At 44.1% G+C, this 22,436-nt stretch overlaps 1 protein-coding gene across 13 annotated transcripts in view; it reads left to right on the top strand.

The window, feature by feature from the left end:
* The window catches only part of ZSCAN20 (zinc finger and SCAN domain containing 20), a 29,301-nt gene extending 7,674 nt beyond the window's left edge, over positions 1 to 21,627 (top strand). For 3 of the 13 annotated variants that reach the window (XM_077964240.1, XM_077964233.1, XM_001107866.5), the window contains exons 3-8: positions 8,546 to 8,732; positions 9,198 to 9,274; positions 9,605 to 9,689; positions 11,100 to 11,777; positions 13,237 to 13,662; positions 14,258 to 21,627. In XM_077964240.1, the coding sequence (XP_077820366.1) occupies positions 8,546 to 8,732; positions 9,198 to 9,274; positions 9,605 to 9,689; positions 11,100 to 11,777; positions 13,237 to 13,662; positions 14,258 to 15,516 (2,712 nt within the window). In that variant the 3' untranslated portion in view covers positions 15,517 to 21,627. Of the gene's footprint in view, positions 1 to 8,545; positions 8,733 to 9,197; positions 9,275 to 9,604; positions 10,263 to 11,099; positions 11,778 to 13,233; positions 13,663 to 14,257 lie in introns of all 13 variants that reach the window. The other 10 variants (XM_077964223.1, XM_028836256.2, XM_015134753.3 and 7 more) reach the window with 5 other exon arrangements.
* The last annotated feature ends 809 nt before the right edge of the window (positions 21,628 to 22,436 follow it).

Below are 22,436 nucleotides of genomic sequence, written 5' to 3'. Positions count from 1 at the left end.
TCACACCTGTAATCGTAGCACTTTGGGAGGCTGAGGCAGGTGGATTGCTTGAGCTCAGGAGTTCAAGACCAGCCTGGGCAACATGGCGAAACCCTGTCTCTACAAACAGTACAGATGAAACCAAACAAAATGCCAAGTGGCCCACAAAGGTCATCAGTGAGTAGACCAGAGCCTAAAGCCAAATCCTTAGGTTCCAAGGTCATTGTTCTTTCTACCGCATATCAGATGCCTCCTCTGCAAACCATGGGAATTAAAATACCTTTGAGCCATAAGGCTCAAATGAGATATTAATTGACATTTTGTGAGCACTCACTGTGTGTCAGATACTGGTCTAAGCTTTTTATATATGTCCCTCATCAACCCAGCAGTCCAGTAAGGTAGGTGCTATTATCATTGCCATTTGTCAAATGGGTAAACACAGATGGAGAGATCAGTAACTTATCTAACTTTATATAACTGTGTGATAGAGCTGAGGTAAGGGAAATGAAAGTATGGATTTAACATTTGCAGTTTCAACAATTTGCAAGTGACCACCGAAGGCCCATGATGTAATGCATAGTTTTGCTATGACACAAATTTTGAATCCTGCTTCAAAGCTGGTATACGTAGAACAGATCCTTTGGCTGGATCCAGAACCTTCATCTAAACATGACTGTTTTTCTCCACTTGTTATAGTTAGTAATTCTTGTGATATTTTACTTACCCACATTTTGCTGGGGGAAATTACAGGTTTGGGAACATATCCCTTGCAAATGGCAGGGGTTTTCTGTACATTTAAACTGTAAAGTTCTATACAGTGTGAGATTGGGGGAGCAAAGTTTAAGAACTGTGACTTTGCTCTTTGGATTCCTTTACAAACTGATTGAAGAGATAGGGAGAGTAATATATAAAGTTACAGAACTAAGTATAAGAGAGCGTGCCTTATTTTAGTATACCACCCCACCCCCCTATATTATTTCCTTTAAAGAAACCAGCTATTTGTCTTAAGTGGCAGTGAAGAAACAAATGGGAGTTTTAGGGCTTCAGAGTTGGAAGATAAAGAACTTGAGACCCAGAGATGAAAACTGATTTAAATCAGGGTCTTTATAATTCTTCATCTGTAAAATGAGAGGGTTGGACTAGACCAAAGGTTCACAAATTATGGCCCTGTGAGCTGACCAAAAGTTGAACTGCTTCTAAAATTGAGAAGAAAATAAGGTAATGGAATCTTCTCTATTATGTATTTTTGTTTTTACTGTGACTTTTTTTTTTTTTTTAAACTTTCCTACTTGCTCCTGAGTGCTCACAAATTTCAAAACAAATGGACAAGTAGCAGAGGAGCTTGTTTTTTTCAGGTGCATATGTAGCTTACGATCTTACATTGCAAGATATATAACTTAGTTACATTCTCTGCAAGTAAAATTTTTCAAGTCTTAATAACGGGATGAAATATAGTTATAATATTCGTCACAGTGAACCACCACCTGAAAAAGGTTGGTGCCTACAGGACTAAATGTCCCCTAAGATAGTTTCCTAAAAGGGATCTTTCAGCTCTGCTATTTTGTGATTGTTACCTTGTTTCTTCTGTCATCATCATCTTGTTGAATCCCCCTCTCCCTCAGATGCCCGCTCCATCAGGTGCACAGGGATTTTTAAAAAACAGGCTTTATTTTTTAGAGCATTTTTAGGCTCACAGCAAAATTGAGGAGAAGGTACAGAGAGTTCACATCCCTCCCCCACAAACCTCCCTAACTATCAACATCCCTGCACCAGAGCAATGCATTTATTACCATTGATGAACCTACATCGATACATCAGTATCATCACTCAAAGTAGCGGTTTATGTTAGGGCTCTTAATGTTACTCATTCTGTATGTTTTGACAGAATGTATAACATTAAAAACCCTATTATAAACTGTATCTACCATTATAGTGACATAGTAACATGTGTCTACCACTGTAGTGACATACAGAGTAGCTTCACTGCTGTAAAAACCCTCTGTGTTCTACCTGTTTATTCCTCCTTTCCCCCAACCCTTGGCAACACTGATCTTTTTACTGTCTCCATAGTTTTGCCTTTTAAAAAATGTTACATAGCTGGAATCATACAGTATATAGCCTTTTCAGATTGGCTTCTTTTACTTAGTAGTATACATTTAAATTTCTTCCATGTCTTTTCATGGCTTGTTAGCTCATTTCTCTTTAATGCTTGATAATATTCCATTGTGGATGCACCACAGTTTATTTATTTACTCACCTACTGAAGGACCTCGTGGTTCCATCTAAGTTTTGGCAGTTATGTATGAAGGTGCTGCAAATATTCATATGCAGGTTTTTGTGTGGACATAGTTTTCAGTTCATTTGGGTAAATACTAAGGGACATGATTGCTGGATCATATAGTAAGAGTATGTTTACGTTTGTAGGAAATTGCCAAACTGTAGTCCAAAGTGGCTGTACCATTTTGCATTTTTACTAGCAATGAATGGGAGTTCTTGTTGCCCCACATCCTTGCTAGCATTTGGTGTTTCGGATTTTGGCCATTCTAGTGGTAGATAGTGGTATTTTATTGTTGTTCGAATTTGCAATTCACTAATAACCTACCATGTTATACATGTTTTCATATGTTTACTTGCCATCTGTATATTTTCTTTGGTGAGGTGACCATTCAAGTCTTGCCCATTTTTAAATTGGGTTGTTTGTCTTCTTACTGTTGAGTTTTAAGAGTTCTTTGTATGTTTGGGGTAACGGTCCTTTATCAGATGTGTGTTTTGCAAATATATTCTCCCAGTCTGTGGCTTGTCTTCTCATTCTCTTGACAGTATCTTTCATAGAGCAGAATTTTTTAATTTTAATGGAGTCCAGCTTATCAATTATTTCTTTCATGGATTGTGTCTTTGATTTTGTGTCTAAAAAGTCATTGCTATACCTAACATTATCTCATTTTTCTCCTATATTTTAGGAATTTTGTAGTTTTTCATTTAACATTAAGGTCTGTGATCCATTTTGAGTTGATTTTTGTGAAGGATATAAGCTTTTTTTTTTTTTCATGTGATATCCAGTTTTAGTATCATTTTTTGAAAACATTATCTTTGATTCACTATATTACCTTTACTCCTTTATCAAAATTCAGTCGACTGTCTTTATGTGGAACTATTTCTGGGGTCTCTATTCTGTTCCATTGAGCACTTTATTCTTTTGCCAATACCACACTCTCTTGATTACTGTAGCTTTATGGTAAATCTTGAAGTCAGGTGTGTCAGTCCTTTGGTTTTTTTCCTTCTCCTTCAATATTGAGTTGGTTATTCCAGGTCTTTGCTTCTTCATATAAACTGCACATGGCCAGGTGCAGTGGCTCACACCTGTAATCGCAGCACTTTGAGAGGACAAAGCAGGCGAATTGCCTGAGCCCAGGAGTTTGAGAACAGCCTAGGTAACACGATGAAACCCCATTGCTATTGAAAAAAAAAAAAAAAAAGGCCGGGCGCGGTGGCTCAAGCCTGTAATCCCAGCACTTTGGGAGGCCGAGACGGGCGGATCACGAGGTCGGGAGATCGAGACCATCCTGGTTAACACGGTGAAACCCCGTCTCTACTAAAAAATACAAAAAACTAGCCGGGCGAGGTGGCGGGCGCCTGTAGTCCCAGCTACTCGGGAGGCTGAGGCAGGAGAATGGCGTGAACCCGGGAGGCGGAGCTTGCAGTGAGCTGAGATCCGGCCACTGCACTCCAGCCTGGGTGACAGCGCGAGACTCCGTCTCAAAAAAAAAAAATAAAAAAAAAAGAAAAAAAAAAAAAAGCAAATGAACAAAAAAGACTTTACAGTTTGTTGATATCCACAAGATAAACTTCTGTGATTTTGACTGGGCGTTAAATCTGTAGATCAAATTGGGAAAAGCTGACATCTTGATGACAGTGAGCCTTTCTATCTGTGAACATGGAATATCGTTCCATTTATTTAGTTCTTCTTTGACGCCTTTCTTTTTTTCCGCATGTAAATCTTCTACATATTTTCTTAGATTTATGCCTAAATACTTCATTTTTTTTTTGGAGGAGAATGTAAATGTTATTATGCCTTTAATTTCAAATTCTACTTGTTTCATTGTTGGTATATAGGAAGGCGATTGACTTTTGCATATTTGCATATTTGTACCCTGCAACCTTGCTATAACTGCTTATTAGTTCCCAGAGGTTTTTTTTTGTTGATTCTTTCAGATTTTCTACATAGACAATCATGTCATTTGTTAACAAAGACAGTCTTTTTCATTCTTCCCAATCTACGTACCTTTTGTTTCCTTTCTTATCTTGTATTAGTCTGGACTTCCAGTATGAAGGAATAGTGAGAGAGAACATCCTTGCGTTTTTCCTGGTCTTAGTGCAAAAGCATTGTGTTTCTTACCATTAAGTAGGATGTTAGCTCTAGGTTTTCTGTAGATGTCCTTTATCAAGTTGAGGAAGTTCCCCCCTATTCCTAGTTTGCCAAGTTTTTATCATGTGTATTGGATTTTGTCAAATGCTTTTTCTGCATCTGTTGATATAATATATGATCATGTGATTTTTCATTTTTTGTCTGTTGATGTGATGGGTTACATTAACTGATTTTCAAATGTTGGACCAGGCTTGCATACCTGGGATAAATCCCACTTGGTTGTAGTGTGTAATTTCTTTTTTATACATTGTTGGATTTGATTTGCTAATATTTTGTTGAGGATTTTTGCATCGTTTTTTTTATTTGTTTGTTTTTGAGATGGCATCTCGTTGGTTCTGTCGCCCAGGCTGGAGTGTAGTGGCATGATCTCAGCTCACTGCAACCTCTGCCTCCCAGGTTCAAGCGAGTCTCCTGCCTCAGCCACACGAGTAGCAGGGACTACAGGCACCCGCAACCACACCTGGCTGATTTTTGTGTTTTTAGTAGAGATGGGGTTTCACCATGTTGGCCAGGCTGGTCTCGAACTCCTGACTTTGTGATCTGCCTGCCTTGGCCTCTCAAAGTGCTGGGATTATAGGTGTGAGCCAACGCACCTGGCCGATTTTTGCATCTTTGTTCATGATGAATATTGGTTTGTAGCTTTCTTGTCTTGTAAGTAATTTATTTGGTTTTGGTATTAGGGTAAATGCTGGCTTTATAGAATAAATAAGGAAATATTCCCTCTGCTTCTATCTTCTGGAGGAGATAGTAGAGAATTGTTATAATTTCTTCCTTAAATGTTTGGTAGAATTCACCAGTAGACCCATCTGAGCTTGGTGCTTTCTGTTTTGAAGGTTATTAATTATTCAGTCAATTTCCTTAATAGATATGGGCCTATTCAGATTGTTTATTTTTGTGTGAGTTTTGGCAGATTGGGTGGGTAAAGGAATTGGTCTTTTTCATCCAGGTTATCAAGTGTGTGGCCACAGATATTCCTTTATTAACCTTTATGTAGTTTATAATATTCTTTTATTATACTTTCATTGTCCATGGAATCTGTAGTGATATCTCTGTTTTCATTTCTGATATTAATAATTTGTCTTCTGTCTTCTTTTCTTTTTTATTTTTGAGACAGATTCTTGCTCTGTGACTCCGGCTGGAGTGTAGTGGTGGGACCTTGGCTCACTGCACCCTCCGCCTCCTGGGCTTAAGCAATCCTCCTGCCTCAGCCTCCCACGTAGCTGGGACTACAGGACCACACCACCAGGCCCAGCTAATTTTTGTATATTTTTTGTTGTTGTTGAGATGAGATTTCACCATGTTGCCCAAGCTGGTCTTGAACTCCTGGGTTCAAATGATCCACTGCCTTGGCCTTCCAGAGTGCTGGGATTACATGTGTGAGCCATCGTGCCTGGACTGTCTTTTTTCTTAGTCTGACTAGAGGCTTATTGATGTTATTAATCTTTTCAAAGAACTAGCTTTTGGTTTTGTTGATTTTCTGTATTGATTTCCTGTTTTAAATATCATTATTTCTGCTTTAATTTTTATTTCTTTTCTTCTGCTTACTTTGGATTTAATTTGCTCTTCTTTTTTCTAGGTCTTATGTTGGTGTACCTGTGTCCCTGGACTCTGACCTTTGCCAGTGCTTCCCAATTTTTTCCCCATCTGAGGTGGCACAGGATGCCTAGAGGGGGCTGCATTGGGTATTTCTCATCTTCCATGTGGAAGAGTAGAGGGAGCTGGAATCGCATATTTCTCTTCCGACAGTTAGGTTAGGCTTTGGTAAAACAGTTTCTGCTGAGGACAGGCATTACTAAGAAGAGCAGCGTGCCCTGGCATATTTCAAAATGGTTCCTTTTTCCTGCCATCTGCCATAAGCAAGAAGAGATTTTTCTCTGATATTAACTGTGAGGATCTGGTTGAACTCCTGGAGATAAAACTTATGAAAATGTGCCCCTGCTCAGTAATTAAGTGCCCTGGAGTTTTTACCTCTCAGAGTTGTCCGCACTGTCCTTCCAGCAGTTCGTCAATTACAGTTTAGGTTTTTCTCCCCGGCACTGGTTCCCACAGACGCTTCTGCTCCACTAAGTTGTGATTCTCTGATTCCACCTGTTTGTCTCTCCAATTTTGGGGAGAGTGGTTTGTGGCCTTACTTCTCTGACAGATCTAAGAAGAGTTGTTGATTTTTCAGTTTGTTCAGCTTTTTACTTGTTACTGTAGAGTCTAGAGTGGCAAATTCTAGACTCTACAGACTTCTTGGAAACTAGAAGTTTGACCTACTAATTTTTTGCCTCCTGGTTGTCACTTGAATCTACTTCTTTCTGTGTCCAAAACTACTATCCATGGAATCAGAGTCTTTGCTTAGGGATGGTAATGGTTGGAGGAACTGGGGTTGAGAGTAAAGATTGTTGTTGAATTTAGTCACACAGTTCCTCTGTAGATTATAATGATAACAAAGTGAATTTTTTTTAACATGACCATATAAGAAGATTGATTGATAAGCAGATGTTTTCTCCCTGTGAAGTCACACAGGACACTGGTGGATCTTCTTATTTGGAATGGCCCTTGATGCTCGTGGCCCATTCCTATATGTCTTCTCAATGGTAAAAGTCCTTCTCTGTGAGTGGATTTGGATTTTCAGGCCAACCAAAAAAGTTTTACAGCTAAGTTTGGCAAACTCAGTAAGTTAATGAAGATAGTTGTTGTTATTTTGGTTCAAAAAAATAAGACTCAGAGCAGTATATCTAGTCATAAGTTTTTGTATACAAAAGAGGGAAGCTAAGAATACACATTTACATTTGCTTGTATCTAGAAAGAAACTCTAAAAGAATGAAGAATATGGATTTCCTGTGATGAGAAGAGGGGAAAAGAACAGGATCGACGGGATGGAGATGGATGGGGGTGGGGCATTTTCACTGAATATACCCCTGTATGTATTTTCTGTTTTTAAACCATGTGAGTCTATTATCTATTGAAAAAAAATTGAAATACATTTTTAAAAGTTAGGTGTTTTTATAAAGTATTGAGATTGTTATATTGTTGAGGTTTTACAGCCAGGATAACACCTTGACCTCTCTACCTCTGAACTTGGAACCAGCTGAGAAATAGAGATAAGAAATTAGCTGTATGATTGATGAAGTTGACTGGGTAATGCTATTTTAGTTGATTATTCCTTTTTGTTTTAAATATCTTCTCTATATCTCTGAGTACCTTTTTCTTTTTGCCTGAAATCCAACATTGAAATGAAAATTGCCACTTCCTTTTTCCTTTTGAGTTAGAGTGCCTTGTCTTTTGCATGTCATTCTGGTTTAAGATTAACAACACGTACTTTTATCTTATTTTAAAATTCCAGCTAATTTCTTTTTTTGAGACAAGATCTCACTCTGTTGTCCAGGCTGGAGTACAGTGGCATGATCATAGCTTACTGTTACTTCGAACTTCTGGGCTCAAGTGATCCTTCTGCCTCAGGCTCCTGAGTAGTTGGGGGTACAGGCATGTGCCACCATACCTGGTTAATTTTATTTATTTATTTATTATAGAGGTGAGGGTCTTGCTGTGTTGCCCAGGCTGGTCTTGAACCCTTGGTGTCAAGTGATTCCCCTGCCTCAGCCTCCCAAAATGCTAGAATTACAGGCATGAGCCACTGCACCCAGTCTCCATCTATAATTCTTTGCCCTTTTTAAAATTTTTATTTTAAAAATAGCTTTGTCTTTCAGCAGAGATATTTAGAGCAATTGCATTTGGTGTTATGATTTTATCTTTTTTTCCTGTTTTTATGCTTCCCTTTGCCTTTTAATATGCAACTTGGTAACTTTTCTCTCTCTTTGATCACTTAAAAACTAAGCAACCTATTTTTGATGCTTATGGGTTATTTTTTAATGTTACACAAATTTTACATAATTTATCTCTGTGGATCAAAAATGTTTTAAACAGTGGCACTCTCATTGAAACACTTGGTAGCCACCGTGTGTTCAACAGTTCTCATTTGGTGGTATAAATGCTGATCTACCTACCGAACTCACTCTGATGGCTTTCTCATCCTACTTCAAGTCATTTTGGATCTTAAAAGAGCCTGTTAGCCTCTGGACCACAGTTATACTCAAAATACCGAAGCGGGTCTTACTGAATTGATGAGTGGGAATTTTGGCTATTTGTGTGTAGGAACTGGAATTGTATACAGAAGAGACCAGGCCCTTAAAGACAGGGGAAGAATCTCAGAGCTTCCAGCCACAGCCAATGGATCCCTGGCCTGAGGGACAGTCTCAGAAGAAGGGGGTGAAGAATACATGCCCTGACCTTCCCAATCATCTAAATGCCAAGATGGCACCACAGCCTTTGAAAGAGAGTGGTGAGTACAAGAATCTGAGAACATTAGGGAATGAGGCCTTCTGCAGGGGAGAGGAATGGGAGGTGAGGAAGGGTGCATGGGGAAGAAGGATGTGCAAAATTCAAGGCAAGGGATAGGCTGCAGTGTGGTGGGCACACTTACTGAGAAGTAAGCAAGCGTCGTAAAGAGGCTGTGGCTGTGGGTGATGCCAGCATGTCCCGCTGTAGTTGGAGTCCTGCAGCAGGTGCAGGCTGGGACAGGAGTGGGTGGTGACCACAGGAGGTCAGGGCTGGCCTGACACGTGGCACACCACTCACAGCAGCTTAGGAGCTACACACTCTAGAAGAGAAATAAAGGGGAAGTCTGCACTGGCCATAGGGATAGCCCCAGCTTGATCCAAGTGTGACTTTTGGAAAGCCAATCTCAGAGGGAGGTGATTTTTTGGGAATCAGAGCTTGGGTTTCAGAGACTTTTTCTTTCCCTCAGCTGTCCTCACTCCCCGAGTCCCTACTCTCCCAAAGATGGGGAGCGTTGGAGATTGGGAGGTGACAGCTGAGTCCCAGGTAAGCTGCTATTCGTTCTTCCTTTCCTGTCATTGCTGCTCCTGTGCTCTTGCCCACCCAGTGTTCCTCCTCTCTCTCCATGACCTCTACTCAGCAAAAGGGCATGAGACCCAGGGTGTTAGCCTTTGCCCTTCACCCCCAGTCTGCTGCGCCCCAAACATCCCCAAACACATGTATGTACCATACCAAACGGCCATCCTGCTCCTTATGATACCAGCTTCACACATGGTATCCCTCTGTTCCCATCATCTTTCCTGGGGCCTGCTAGGGTTCCTAGGCTGTTGTCAAAGGTCAGTGATGTTTGGGGTCCTTGTCTTGTGCATCTCGTAGGAAGCCCTGGGCCCTGGCAAACATGCTGAGAAGGAGCTCTGTAAAGAACCCCCAGGAGACGACTGTGGGAACAGCGTGTACCTGGGTAAGGAGATGTGCCCTCTGAAGGTGATGTTGTCATGCTTCTGATACACTCAGTTCCCAAAGAGGGTTTTGCCACTCCTTTAAGAATCATGGCTCTGCAGTCTCTGGAATTTCAGACATAGGAAGAAGACTTGCCCTTTGTAGCCAGCACTCTCATGGCAGGGATGGAGGCTGCCTGGAGATGGGGTGGCAGGATGGCTTCCAAGAGCCTGCCCTCTCTGGGCATATTAACTTCCTTACCTCAGTCCATTCACCACAGACCAGGGGCCAGGCCTGGCCTGCTGTCTCAGAAATCTGATTTTTTTCAGCATTGTAAATAGGATCTCTCTCTCAGGCAGACTTCAGTGAACTAAACCCATGAGACCAATGAATTAAACCCAGAAGGAATAAATGTCACAGAGTCCAAAATACCTGAAGCCCATATAACCAGCACAGACTCCTTTCTCTGTGGGCACTCCTATGTGGCAAGTCAAATAATAGGGAGCCGTTTCCCTGTGGAGCCCGGGATCACTGTGCGGGGAGTTAGACACGTGAATAGCTGAAATAGAAGAGACTCTGATAGGCGTGACTCATGGTAAGTTTAGATACCAGAAGCTTACTGGCTACTTGCTTGACAGTGGAACCCCTTTTTACACATGGTATCTGGGGGAGATAGTGTTCAAAGGAACAGACTTCGGGAAATGCTGAATTAGATTGTCCCTATGCCTTTCGAAACCCTTTTCATCTAGTTTTCTTCAAGTATTTATTTTAATTAGAGGCTTCCTATTTTGTTAGGGCTGGGAGCTGTTGGGATAGCAGTCCTTTAAACATAGCTAACTTTTAAAATTAAGGAAATTAATTTTCTCACATTATTAGAAGTCCTGAGGAGGACATGCTCCAACCACAGTACAGATTAGCTGAGCAATGTCCTAGTGGGTCTTTGTTCTTCTTTCTGTCTGCCATCCTCAGTGTTAGCTCCATATTAAAGCTGTTTTGTTTCATGGTCAAAAGATAGATGCTGGTGGTGGCAATGGATGCCTAGCAGGACAGAGACTCACTAACACACACACACACAGACACACACACACACACACACCCCTTTCCTCCAGCTGTGGAGTTCAGTCTGATTGGGCCAGTTTAGGTCATGTGCCCATCTGTGGACCAATGAGTCACTCTTATATGATGTTTCATGTTTCATAACAACAACAACAACAAACAAATGAACCAAGCAAACAGGCCACTTAACATTTCTCATATGGTGGTCGTGTTACCTCTTCTCTCTCCCTATTCCTGCAGACATTTTATTGGATCAGCATGGGAATTTCTCGTCAGCCTCTTGCAAGGAAAAGATAGAAGTTTCAGGGAGATTTTGGACAAACATGCTGCTCAGCAGACTGTTTCTACTCTGTCATTTCTCTTCTTCCTTTTGTAGGAGTTCCAGTTTCAAAACCAAGTATCACCTCTGAGAAAGAGCAAGGACCAGAGTTTTGGGGTCTAAGTCTTACAAATTCTGGGAAAAGGAGCACTGCAGCTTACAGCCTGGATAATGAGCCAGCTCAGGCATTGACCTGGAGGGATTCAAGAGCCTGGGAGGAACAATACCAGTGGGATGTGGAGGACATGAAGGTGTCAGGTGTTCACTGGGGCTATGAGGAGACCAAGACTTTCCTGGCAATTTTGAGCGAGTCTCCTTTCTCTGAAAAGCTCCGGACTTGTCACCAGAATCGCCAGGTATATCGGGCCATAGCAGAGCGGCTAAGGGCAAGGGGCTTCCTGCGGACACTGGAGCAATGTCGCTACAGGGTCAAAAACCTCCTACGGAATTACCGGAAAGCCAAGAGCAGCCACCCACCAGGTACCTGCCCCTTCTATGAGGAGCTGGAGGCCCTGGTCAGGGCTCGGACAGCCATCAGAGCCACAGATGGCCCAGGAGAGGCCGTGGCACTCCCCAGGCTCGGGGATAGTGATGCAGAGATGGATGAGCAGGAGGAAGGGGGCTGGGAGCCTGAAGAAATGGCAGAAGACTGTAACGGTGCTGGCCTGGTCACTGATGAGTCTACCCAGGGGCCCAGGATTGCAGGGGCCCCAGCCCTGTTCCAGAGCCGTATTGGTAAGAACATCGGGGTTTAGTCAGATTCAGATTCCAACCCTCCTACCAGCTAGACTGCTATTCCCTGAGGTCAGGGCACAGGCTGCAAGTCTGGATTGAAGCCACTAGAGTGAAGAGCTACGTTCTTTAGGTCATCCTCAAACTCCAACTCTCTTTTCCCGTGACCAAGTCTCTTTGCAAAAGTCTTCTTAGTTATAGAAGGAAACATTTTTAAAGCCTTAAGGGGCCTCAAAGAGTGAATCTGGTATTTCCAAAAGTGTGTCACTGGTAGTATGGGGTGATCATCGACGTTACATGAATGAACTTGACATTCTTGTATTTATATATTTCTCTTAATTTGTATGAGTGCATCAACCTGTGATTTCACAGATAGCAAATTTAGGTAAAGAGTGATGGCGAGTGAAATATTGAACAGATAATGGCAGAAATCATGACAGCGTAGACTTGAATAATCAATGTCTGGGAAACACCCAGTCATTGTAAAGGTGCAAACATGGAAGTCCAAGAGATGAGGCATCTTATAGACACACAGGTAGGAGCAGAGCCCGGATCAGAGCCCGTGGCTCCTGCCTGCCGGTTTTACATGGTTGCCTTCCTGGGCTACATCACTTTCCTGCGGAGGAGCTGAGACTAGACCACCTCCTTTTCATTCCTCTGCAAAGGAGGAAAGTGTGTCCTCATTTGGCCTTTCTTGCAGGACTATTTGAAATTCATTTATGTCTCTAATCTTTAAGAATTCTCAGTTTTCATGTTTTATTAAAAGGAGAATTTATGGCCAGGTGTTCACGCCTGTAATCCCAGCACTTTGGGAGGCTGAGGCGGGCGGATCATGAGGTCAGGAAATCAAGACTATCCTGGACAACATGGTGAAACCCCTTCTCTACTAAAAAAAAATACAAAAATTAGCTGGGTGTGGTGGCGCACGTCTGTAATCCCCAGCTACTCAGGAGGCTGAGGCAGGAGAATTGCTTGAACCCAGGAGGTGGAGATTGCAGTGAGCCGAGATTGCATCACTGCACTCTACCGTGGCGACAAAGTGAGACTCCATCTCAAAAAAAAAAAAAAAAAAAGAATTTATAAAATAAATAGAGGACAGGTATTGAGTGAATATGGGGAAAATCACATGCATCCCGGTTACAGGCTTTTCCCTGAACTAATCAGCAAAGCCAGGGGCATGGGATCACCTGATATAAATGATATAATATGACTACCTAAGTCCTCACCTTCAGCCAAGACTTGAAGTGTTAATAGAATCTCTTAGAAGAGAGTGAGGGTGGGAAGCTCTGGCTGACTGTCCTAGCATGCCCCTGAGAAGCAAAGGGATATTGCCCAGGTACCTGGATAGTTTCTGACATGCCTATGTTCTAGGTATTTCAAAGGGCAGGTGACTCTATTCTCTGATGACCTAGGCACATCTCATTAAGTCTCACAGTTCTCAACTCTTCACTCCTGACAGCAGGTGTGCACTGGGGCTATGAGGAGACCAAGGCCTTCCTGGCAATTCTCAGTGAGTCCCCATTCTCAGAAAAGCTTCGCACCTGTCACCAGAACAGCCAGGTGTACCGGGCCATCGCAGAGCGGCTGTGTGCTCTGGGCTTCCTGCGGACACTGGAGCAGTGTCGCTACAGATTCAAAAACCTCCTTCGAAGCTACCGGAAAGCCAAGAGCAGCCACCCACCAGGGACGTGTCCTTTCTATGAGGAACTGGACTCACTGATGAGGGCTCGGACTGCAGTCAGGTCCATGGGGACTGCCCGGGAGGCTGCAGGTCTCCCTAGGTGTGGGCAGAGCAGTGCTGAGACTGATGCCCAGGAGGCCTGGGGTGAGGTGGCCGATGAAGATGCTGCCAAACCTCCAACCTTGTGTCCTAAAGCCCCAGACATGGGTAAGCCTGGAGTAATTGGATGTTCTCAAAATCCGTGGGCATGTGGAGAGAGTGAGGAAGCCAGGCTCATTACCTTTTGTCTCTTAACTAAAAGAGAGAATGGTATTGAATAGGAAAAAGATACCAGATTATCCAGTCTTAAGCTTTGTGTGAATCAGTCAGTCAGTCAGTCAGTCAGTCAGTCATTCTATCTTTTACTAGGTATATCTGGGCAGTTAGAGACTTTATTCAATCCAGTATGACACAGGATATATGGAATGTACTAGAAAGAGGAGGTGTTCATGATTGAGTACTAAGATAGAGGAGTTTTCCAGGGAAACAGGTTGGCTATGGCTGCTGGGCTGAGCCCCATGGCTCACTTGGTGAGGTCACCATGTCCCAGAGTCCATTCCTCAGCTCTGCAGGACAGAAACATTTGTATGTACCAAAACTTGATCAATTTCATGTTAGTCACATTTATAAGATGTGAGATATAAGATATAAGAATCAAATTCATGTTAGCCAAATTCACAGATGTACGATACAGACACACACCCACACACACATATGCTAACTAATGAGTGAAGAAAAACTGCATTTCTGTCCATTTTTTCAGGTTTTGAAATGAGGCATGAGGATGAAGACCAGATTTCAGAGCAGGACATTTTTGAGGATTTGCCTGGAGCCTTATCAAAATGTCCTACAGAAGCTGTTTGCCAGCCTCTTGACTGGGGAGAAGACAGTGAAAATGAAAATGAAGATGAAGGGCAGTGGGGAAATCCCTCACAGGAACGGTGGCAAGAAAGTTCTTCTGAAGAGGACTTAGAAAAACTTATTGACCATCAAGGCCTGTACCTTGTGGAGAAATCCTACAAGTGTGACACATGCATGAAGAGCTTCAGTCGGAGCTCCCACTTCATCGCCCACCAGCGAATCCACACAGGTGAGAAGCCCTACAAATGCCTTGAATGTGGAAAAAACTTTAGTGACCGCTCTAACCTCAATACCCATCAGAGAATCCACACTGGAGAGAAGCCCTATAAATGCCTTGAATGTGGGAAAAGCTTTAGCGATCACTCTAATCTCATCACTCACCAGAGAATCCACACGGGGGAAAAGCCCTATAAATGTGGAGAATGTTGGAAAAGCTTCAACCAGAGCTCAAACCTTCTGAAACATCAGAGAATCCACTTGGGAGGAAATCCTGACCAGTGTAGTGAGCCCGGGGGAGACTTTGCCCAAAGCCCATCTTTTAGTGCTCACTGGAGGAATTCTACAGAGGAGACGTCTCCTGAACAACCTCAAAGTATCAGTAAGGACTTGAATTCTCCTGGACCACACAGCACAAACTCAGGGGAGAAACTTTATCAGTGTTCTGAATGTGGAAGAAGCTTCTCTAAGAGCTCTGCCCTCATTAGTCACCAAAGAATCCATACAGGAGAGAAACCATATGAATGTGCCGAATGTGGGAAAAGCTTCAGTAAGAGCTCCACCCTGGCCAACCACCAGCGCACCCACACTGGAGAGAAGCCGTATAAATGTGTGGACTGTGGGAAGTGCTTCAGTGAGCGCTCCAAGCTCATTACACACCAGAGAGTACACACAGGAGAGAAGCCCTACAAATGCCTTGAGTGTGGAAAATTCTTCCGTGACCGTTCTAACCTCATTACTCACCAGAGGATTCATACGGGAGAGAAGCCGTATAAGTGCAGAGAGTGTGGGAAATGCTTTAACCAGAGCTCCAGTCTTATTATTCACCAGAGAATCCACACAGGGGAGAAACCCTACAAGTGCACAGAGTGTGGCAAAGACTTCAACAACAGTTCCCACTTCAGTGCTCACCGGAGAACCCATGCAGGAGGGAAGGCATCGTAGGGGACAGTTTTCCCAACAACAAAAGAGGACTCAGTGTGTATATCTTATATCATAAGATGTATGCTAGAGAGAAACTTTCCAATTTTTAAGCTTGGTGTGTACCCAGGGAAGTTATCTAGGTATAAACCAGGTAATTTGGAAGTGAATTACAAATACCAAGGATCCAGATTTGAAGGCACTTTGCTTAAGTGTAATTTGTTTTTCTTCTGTAAAGACCCACACGGAATCCTCAGACTGTCCTTGTATTTGCTGTCATGTAAGAACTATGTCAGTATTTGAGCCAAACTGGCAACTTAGGAGGTTAGAGTTAAATCAGTGGTCCTGAGCAGTGATTCTAAGTTCTCACTGTGCCTTCACACTGTCCATGTGTAATCCAGCCCATCAGCAGTGGTTCTCGTACTTTCTTAGTGGGGGCATATCCTCGGGAGAATGTTGAGATTCTGGTGAGAGAGGAGTTGGCCTAGAGCAGGCCACTGTGAGCTCAGCACAGAGTAGGAAGAACAGTGACATCATTACAGAATCATTAATAGCAGCAATGGCTGGTGATTATTGAGCTGTTGCTCTTTGGCAAGCTCTGTGCCAAGAACTTTGTATACATCATCTCATTTAATCTTCACAACAGCCCCAGGAGATAACTACTAACTTTCTCCCCATTTCCTAGAGGCTTGGGAAATTAAGTAACTTGCACTGGTCACACATCTGTAAGTGGGAGAGGCAGGATTCAACAGATCTGTCTGTCTTGAGTCTGTCGTGCTCTTATTGCTATAATGAATTCCCATTCATGTTAGGTAGCTTAGGGGCCAGAATCTCAATGCACTTTGTAGACACACTTCCTGTTATAAAATTTCTACATTTTGAATTTTTTAAACAAATATGGAAATTGAGAATCCCTAAGGATTAAAGGACTTGGGATATTCAGAATTGGTGAAATGATTTGAGCAAGGATGAGCTACTATCAAAATACTTGATGCGAGTTTCCATCTTCTCAATAATATGGGTGAGAGATATAGGTGGGTTGAGATTGGGAAAAATATGTGGCCTAAGTAATTTTTCTTCCAATAAGATACTGCTTTGGCTAAGGAAATGGGATCTAAGAGTTCTCTTTTTTCTCAGGGGTCAGTCCTCTTCTTGCCACGCTTGGCTGATCATAGGTTAACCCTAACAGAAGCCTGGGGTCCCTATATTTTTGCCTGTCTGGCCTTTCCTTTTGGCAAGCAGAAGCTTTGTTCTTGGTCCCCATGCCAGGACTGAGGTGGAAGGTGCTGGTATGTATGGTCATCTACTGAGAGGGCCTTGACCACTGTTCTGCGTTCCAGGTTCTTGGCACAATTTTACCCTGAGCCATCCTGTCCCAGGCCTGCCCAGGGCTTTCTGTATGTTGGCCCTTCACACTCGCCTCCCACATGGACAGGCTAAGTAAGAAAGGTTCACACAGGATGGTTTTGGCATTTGCAGCACTTTGGCCTCCAGAGTTTCTCCTTAGAAGGGTTTAAAACTGTTGACCAAGGACTTCAGTTTCCACAGGACTTTAAAGGAAAATCCCCCTCCTGCCATCCTCTTATGACACTGGGATGTGTTCATAACCTGCTTGTTTCATGGACTGGGGAAGTATCTATCAGATAGTGGATGTGAAGCAGCCTTGAAGAACGGAGCTTTTATTAACACACGAGGAAGCCGGTGGAGAGATTTGCTACTCCCACAGAGTGAGATCCCTTCTTAACCCCTTCCCCTGCTTCAGAACCTCCCTTCCCAAGAACCAGCCCCACTAGGATCACCGTCAACTCCCTCCCAGTTTACCTTTCCTGGCCCATGTTCTCTCTGCAAGGCAGGGGTCATGGGATGAACCCTGGGTAGAAGTTAGCAGATGTCAGTAACTGCAGTAATACAGTGATATTGTCTAATAATGTGAGCTGAGAGGAAGGATCCTGAGGTGAGGGAGAGGGAAGGAGTTCCAGGGAAAGGCACTGTTGTATGGAATAGCATGGATTCAGGGTGGGGGTGTATGATGGGAGGTTGGAAACAGGGAGCTGATATTAGAGGGGTGCTGGGGCAAGGTCACTGAGTACCTCACATATAAATGGAGTGTCAACACCAGGCCTGGGGCAGTGTTCAGATGTGCATGGTTGAAATCTGACAGCTGAATGGAACTTGGATATGCTGCAATTAGGATGGCCTGTTGGGACACTGTTGTGATATTTCAGCTAAAGGCTAGGGTCTGAACTAGAGCAGTGGTGACACTAAGGAGGAGGGAATGAATGGGAGAGGTCTCAGAGGCAGATGGGAGGACATCAGAGGAAAGCTAGAATGCCTTTGGTGACAGGGTGGAGCATGTCCTTATTCAGAATTGGGAGCACAAGGAGGAGAGGCTGATAGAGCAGGAGGGCAGAAGATGAGAAGTTTAGTTTTGGATGTCTAGAACTTGAGGTGCGTAAGGGAAATCATGGTGATGCTATGCATTTGGATGTCGGCTAGAAGCTAGGGGAGAGGCTAGGACTAGAGATCTGTGTATGCAGAGTAGTTAAACTAATGAGAAAGGAAGAATTTCAGATTCAAGTATTGGGCCTAGGACAGAGCTACTTGATAGTGCTGAATGGAGAGGAAGATGGCCCTCAAAGGAGATCTAGACCACTCCCTACTCCCACCCCCCACCATCATTTTTTGGATCCTGTCTTCCTTGTAACTGACCCCTGAATTCTTCATTGTAGCCCCAAGTTTTCTGGAGCGCTCACTGTGGAAGCCAGGCTGAGCTCTGTGTGGATGTGAGGTGATAATCCTCTCCACTTGGTTACCCTTTCCCCTGGACTTGGTAGTGTGTTAGTGTCTCATGTCTTTAGGGAAGAGTTTTGATGTTTATTATCTGCCATTCTTGTCTCATGAATCTTAGTTGAGGTTCAGTCATGAAAGCAAGGCTGGTGTGGGCCAGGAGAGAAAATGGCTCAGGTGGTCCCTTCCTCCTTGTCTTACCCGACTTCCTTTGGAAGAAGCACTCTTTCGGGGGGCCGCAGTGTTCCAGGCCTGGCCCTCCAGTAGGTCTGTACTGCTCACATAAACTGACATCTGGTTTTACCCACCCTGAGCTTTGCTAGTGTGAGTCTGCTCTTGGGAGTCTGTAGAATGGGTGGACAGTTTCTCAGCCTTCCTGGCCACAGGTCAGACCCTGGTTATGGAAAACCAAACCAGCAAATGCTGCCCTGGGAGTGTGTTACATCATGTGAGCTACTAAAGGAAGGATTGTCTCCCCAGATGGCTGCCTCCCCTTGATTTCTTCACCCTCCACCCCAAGAAGGGCATTGGCTCCTCTGAAGTGATCAAAAGGTACTTAAAAGACCTTAGGCCTTCCATTCCCCAGACTCCCAGGAGGCAGCAGACCCAAAGGTAGGGGCAGGGAAAGGAGGGGCCAAGACTTTTTCAGATACTCGGTTTTTTCTTAGGCCTTGACCTCAGCAGCTGAACTAATGGTCATGGCTGCCTCGGCCTTATTGTCCCCTGTGGCCACCTCCCAGAAGCAGTGTAAAGCAGCTAGGCTCCCTCCATGCTAAATAGTATAGTCAGGAGCTCTGGCTAGTCCTTCCTGCCTCATCTTGTTCTGGGGCCCCCGGTGGGGTAGCTGTCTGCTTTCGGGCTGCAGAAAAGAATTGAGTCACTTTCTGAAGGGGAGTAACACCCTTTGGGGACAGGGGTGCAGTTTTGAAGTAATGAAGGCAGTGATGTCTGGAGTGGGTGTGGGCGTTGCAGGTGAACTTGCCTCACCCAGGCTATTCTGGGTCTTTGTACTCCAGAGTTCTGTCCTGGGTTTGCTTATTCATTCACTCTGTTTCCCTTTCTTTTCCTTTCTTTCTCTCTTTTCTTCTATGTAGATGCTAATGACTTCCAGATCTGTCTCCTGCTGTGGCCTCTCCTCTTAGGAGCCCAGCTGTCTGCCAACCAGCTGTGCTTGGGTGACTCCTGGGCCTCTCAAAGCCCCCGTGTCTACCATCACCCATCGTGGGGCTCTTGGCCTACCCATCCAGCACATGCATTGATGTACACACTCAGTGGCTCCCACCCAGCCTCCCCTGCACATGCCTGGAGAGACCTACCCATTCAGACTCATCCTGGACTCAGTTCTGCCAATACTTTCTTCCTTCTAAGAGCATTTCCAGTTGGGCTGGGGTTACCCAGCTGCCTGAGAGGTCTCTTTCTGAATGGAGTCAATATCTAAAGTCAAAATTAATCATTCAAAATATTCCCTTACCTCATTTTTTTCTCTTTTTTTTTTTTTGGAGAGATGGGGGTCTTGTGTTGCCCAGGCTGATCTTGATCCTCCCAGCTCAGCCTCCCAAAGCTCCCCTGACCTCAGTTTTGATCCCATCCTCCATTTGGGCATCCCTCAGCTCCCCCACCTGTTAATAGCAAACACCAATCTCAAGCCCCTGCCCCAGTCTGCTACAAGGGGTTAGTGCTCCACGCAGCAGGAGCTCAGGGAAGGCTTTGCAGGAGAGGAGGGATTTGAAATGGGCCTGGAGGCCTGGGATGGTAGACACTGGAGCCTTTTGCCCCACAGCTCCTGGCTATTTCTTCACACTCCCAGCATCAGTATTACTACTACCATGTCTTTAGCATCATTTTGCCCTCCCTCTGACTTTCAGCAAGCCTGCACTTACCTCCAAATAAATGCCTGTTTTTGGGGGGCAAAGGCACGTTCCTTCCTTACCTTATTGTTGCTTCCCCCACCCCATGCTGCAGCTGAGCGGGTGACCTTTCTCCTCACCTCCGTGTGCTGCATCTCTCACCTGGTCTCTGTTAGGAACCCTACAGGAACCTGCACCCCAGTAACCCCATTTTATGCTGCTTGGAGAAAGAGACAGAGAGTTTGAGAGGTCCCAGTTCTTTTCGGTGTGTGTTTGGTTCCCCCACTCCTCAAAGCTGAGAGCTTCTTTGTTTTAAGAGCCACTTGGTTAAGTCAAGAGCATTAGATGAGTAAAAAGAAGAATCCAATTAGATAATTATACCTAAACATGCTATAGTCGACTAGGGATTCACATAGACATTGATTTTCTAATCAGGGCACTGTTGGTGATTCTTTCTGTGTGTAAAGATGCTTCTGATCATGCCTGCCATTACATGATACTTACTTCTAAAGTCACTTTTTTTTTCCCCCCACATTTTCATTGTAGAAAAATATCCCATAATTGTGCCACCTTGAGGGTGAGGGCCACAGGATGGGGGATTAGGAAAACAAGAGTCACTCTCTAAGCTGGTCCTGGAGCAGCATTACGGATGTGTCGGAGCCCAAGCAGGAGAGGAGCCACAGGCCAAGGCTGGCAGAGCTGTAATCACTAGAATCTCAAATCACTGGGGCTCACGGAGCCCTAACTTAGTGGCAGGTGACAAATGTGGAACAGAGGAGAAAGGAGTCTTCTTCTTCCACATAGAACACACTTGGCTTCAGTGCTTTGTGGGGATTCATGGACCACAGAGAAGCTTCCACATATTTATAGGCACTGGGGAGCAGCAGGAAGTGGTGGTGAGACACTTTGCAATCCTCCACTGCAGACTTCACCCAGGGGGCCAGAGCAGGAGAGAATCCCTCTGTGGACAGCACTTGAGAGGAAAGGGCTTGTTCATGACCGTGTATGGAGGTCACCAACCCAACCCTGTTCCTGAAGTTTCCAGAAACAGATGGAGAGGTAAGTCCAGCTAGGCTGGAGCACCAGCATCAGTAGTAGGGGCAGGAGCTTGTGCTAAACCTGGCTGGTGTGTCCTAGAGAAACAGGAAGCACAGGTGTCATCTCGCAGGACTTTTCTCAACCAACTAATTTCTTATGGAAATGAGACATTTGTGATTGATTTTAATTTCCTCTTGGGGACTGTGAAAGTAAAATGGATGAAATTTTGTCCACCAGGAGCCTCAGGGATTTAATATCCAATTCTAAAACCTGAACAGGCCCTTTTGTTTTGCAATTTGTGGACCAATCCCTGGCTTCATTTTATTTGGCTTTGCTTTCACTTCCCCATTTTCTGTTATTTTCTTTTTCTTGTGCTGTTATGTACATCTCTTAAAGCTGGTCAAATTGTATTTTGGGATGGAATGGCCTGATAAGTTAATAAATTTATTAAACTGCCAAAAAAGGAATGTGTTTTGGATTCTTCTGGCTTCTTCCTGGTTACACCAAAAGCATGGAGGAGAAAAGGAAGGGAAGTCACCGAGACACAGGCTGTCAGGGAGATTGGGGCCAAGGTCTCAAGCCCCTTGTTCTGGGCGGATGTCTTCTTTTCATTGTTCCTTGTGGTCGTTCAGACATGGATGGCTCTTCAGGCATGTCCACAACCCCAGGAGCCATGGCCTCTTGCTCATACCAGTGGCATCTCAGTCTGCTGGTCCCTATGCATCTACTTTGATATGTCTCTCAGGATCCCTGTGCTAGGAAGACAGAGGTGTCTGAAATCCAAATACCACAAGGATGATTATGGATGAAAAGACAGGAAAGAGTTCCCAGAGGGCTGAAACTTACCTGATTTCTCTCATTTGCTTCCTGGTTCAGGAACAGAACTGATCACACTTTGTACTTGAGAAAGAGGGGAGAGCTGGAGGGTCTTTATATTCTTTCCTCGCCTTCCTCCACCCATTCTCCTCCTGACAACATTCAAAAGACTGTAGCTCAAGGTTGAAGTTTCCTAATACATGATCACTCTTTTGTCCTTATTGAACAGGATATAGGCAACTTTGCCTTTTGGGACCTTAATATGGTTTGGTTGTGTCCCCACCCAAATCTCATCTTGAATTGTAGTTCCCACAATCCCCATGTGTTATGGGAGGGACCTGGTGGGAGGTACCTGAATCATGGGGGCGGTTACCCCTATGGTGATCTTGTGATAGTGAGTGAGTTCTCATGAAATCTGATGGTTTTATAAGTGATTTTTCCCCATTTCGCTCTGCA

Source organism: Macaca mulatta, chromosome 1, assembly GCF_049350105.2.
Source record: "Macaca mulatta isolate MMU2019108-1 chromosome 1, T2T-MMU8v2.0, whole genome shotgun sequence".
NCBI lineage: Eukaryota > Metazoa > Chordata > Mammalia > Primates > Cercopithecidae > Macaca > Macaca mulatta.
The sequence above is the reverse complement of the archived record's forward strand: the minus strand, read 5'-3'. Positions and strand labels throughout refer to the sequence as shown.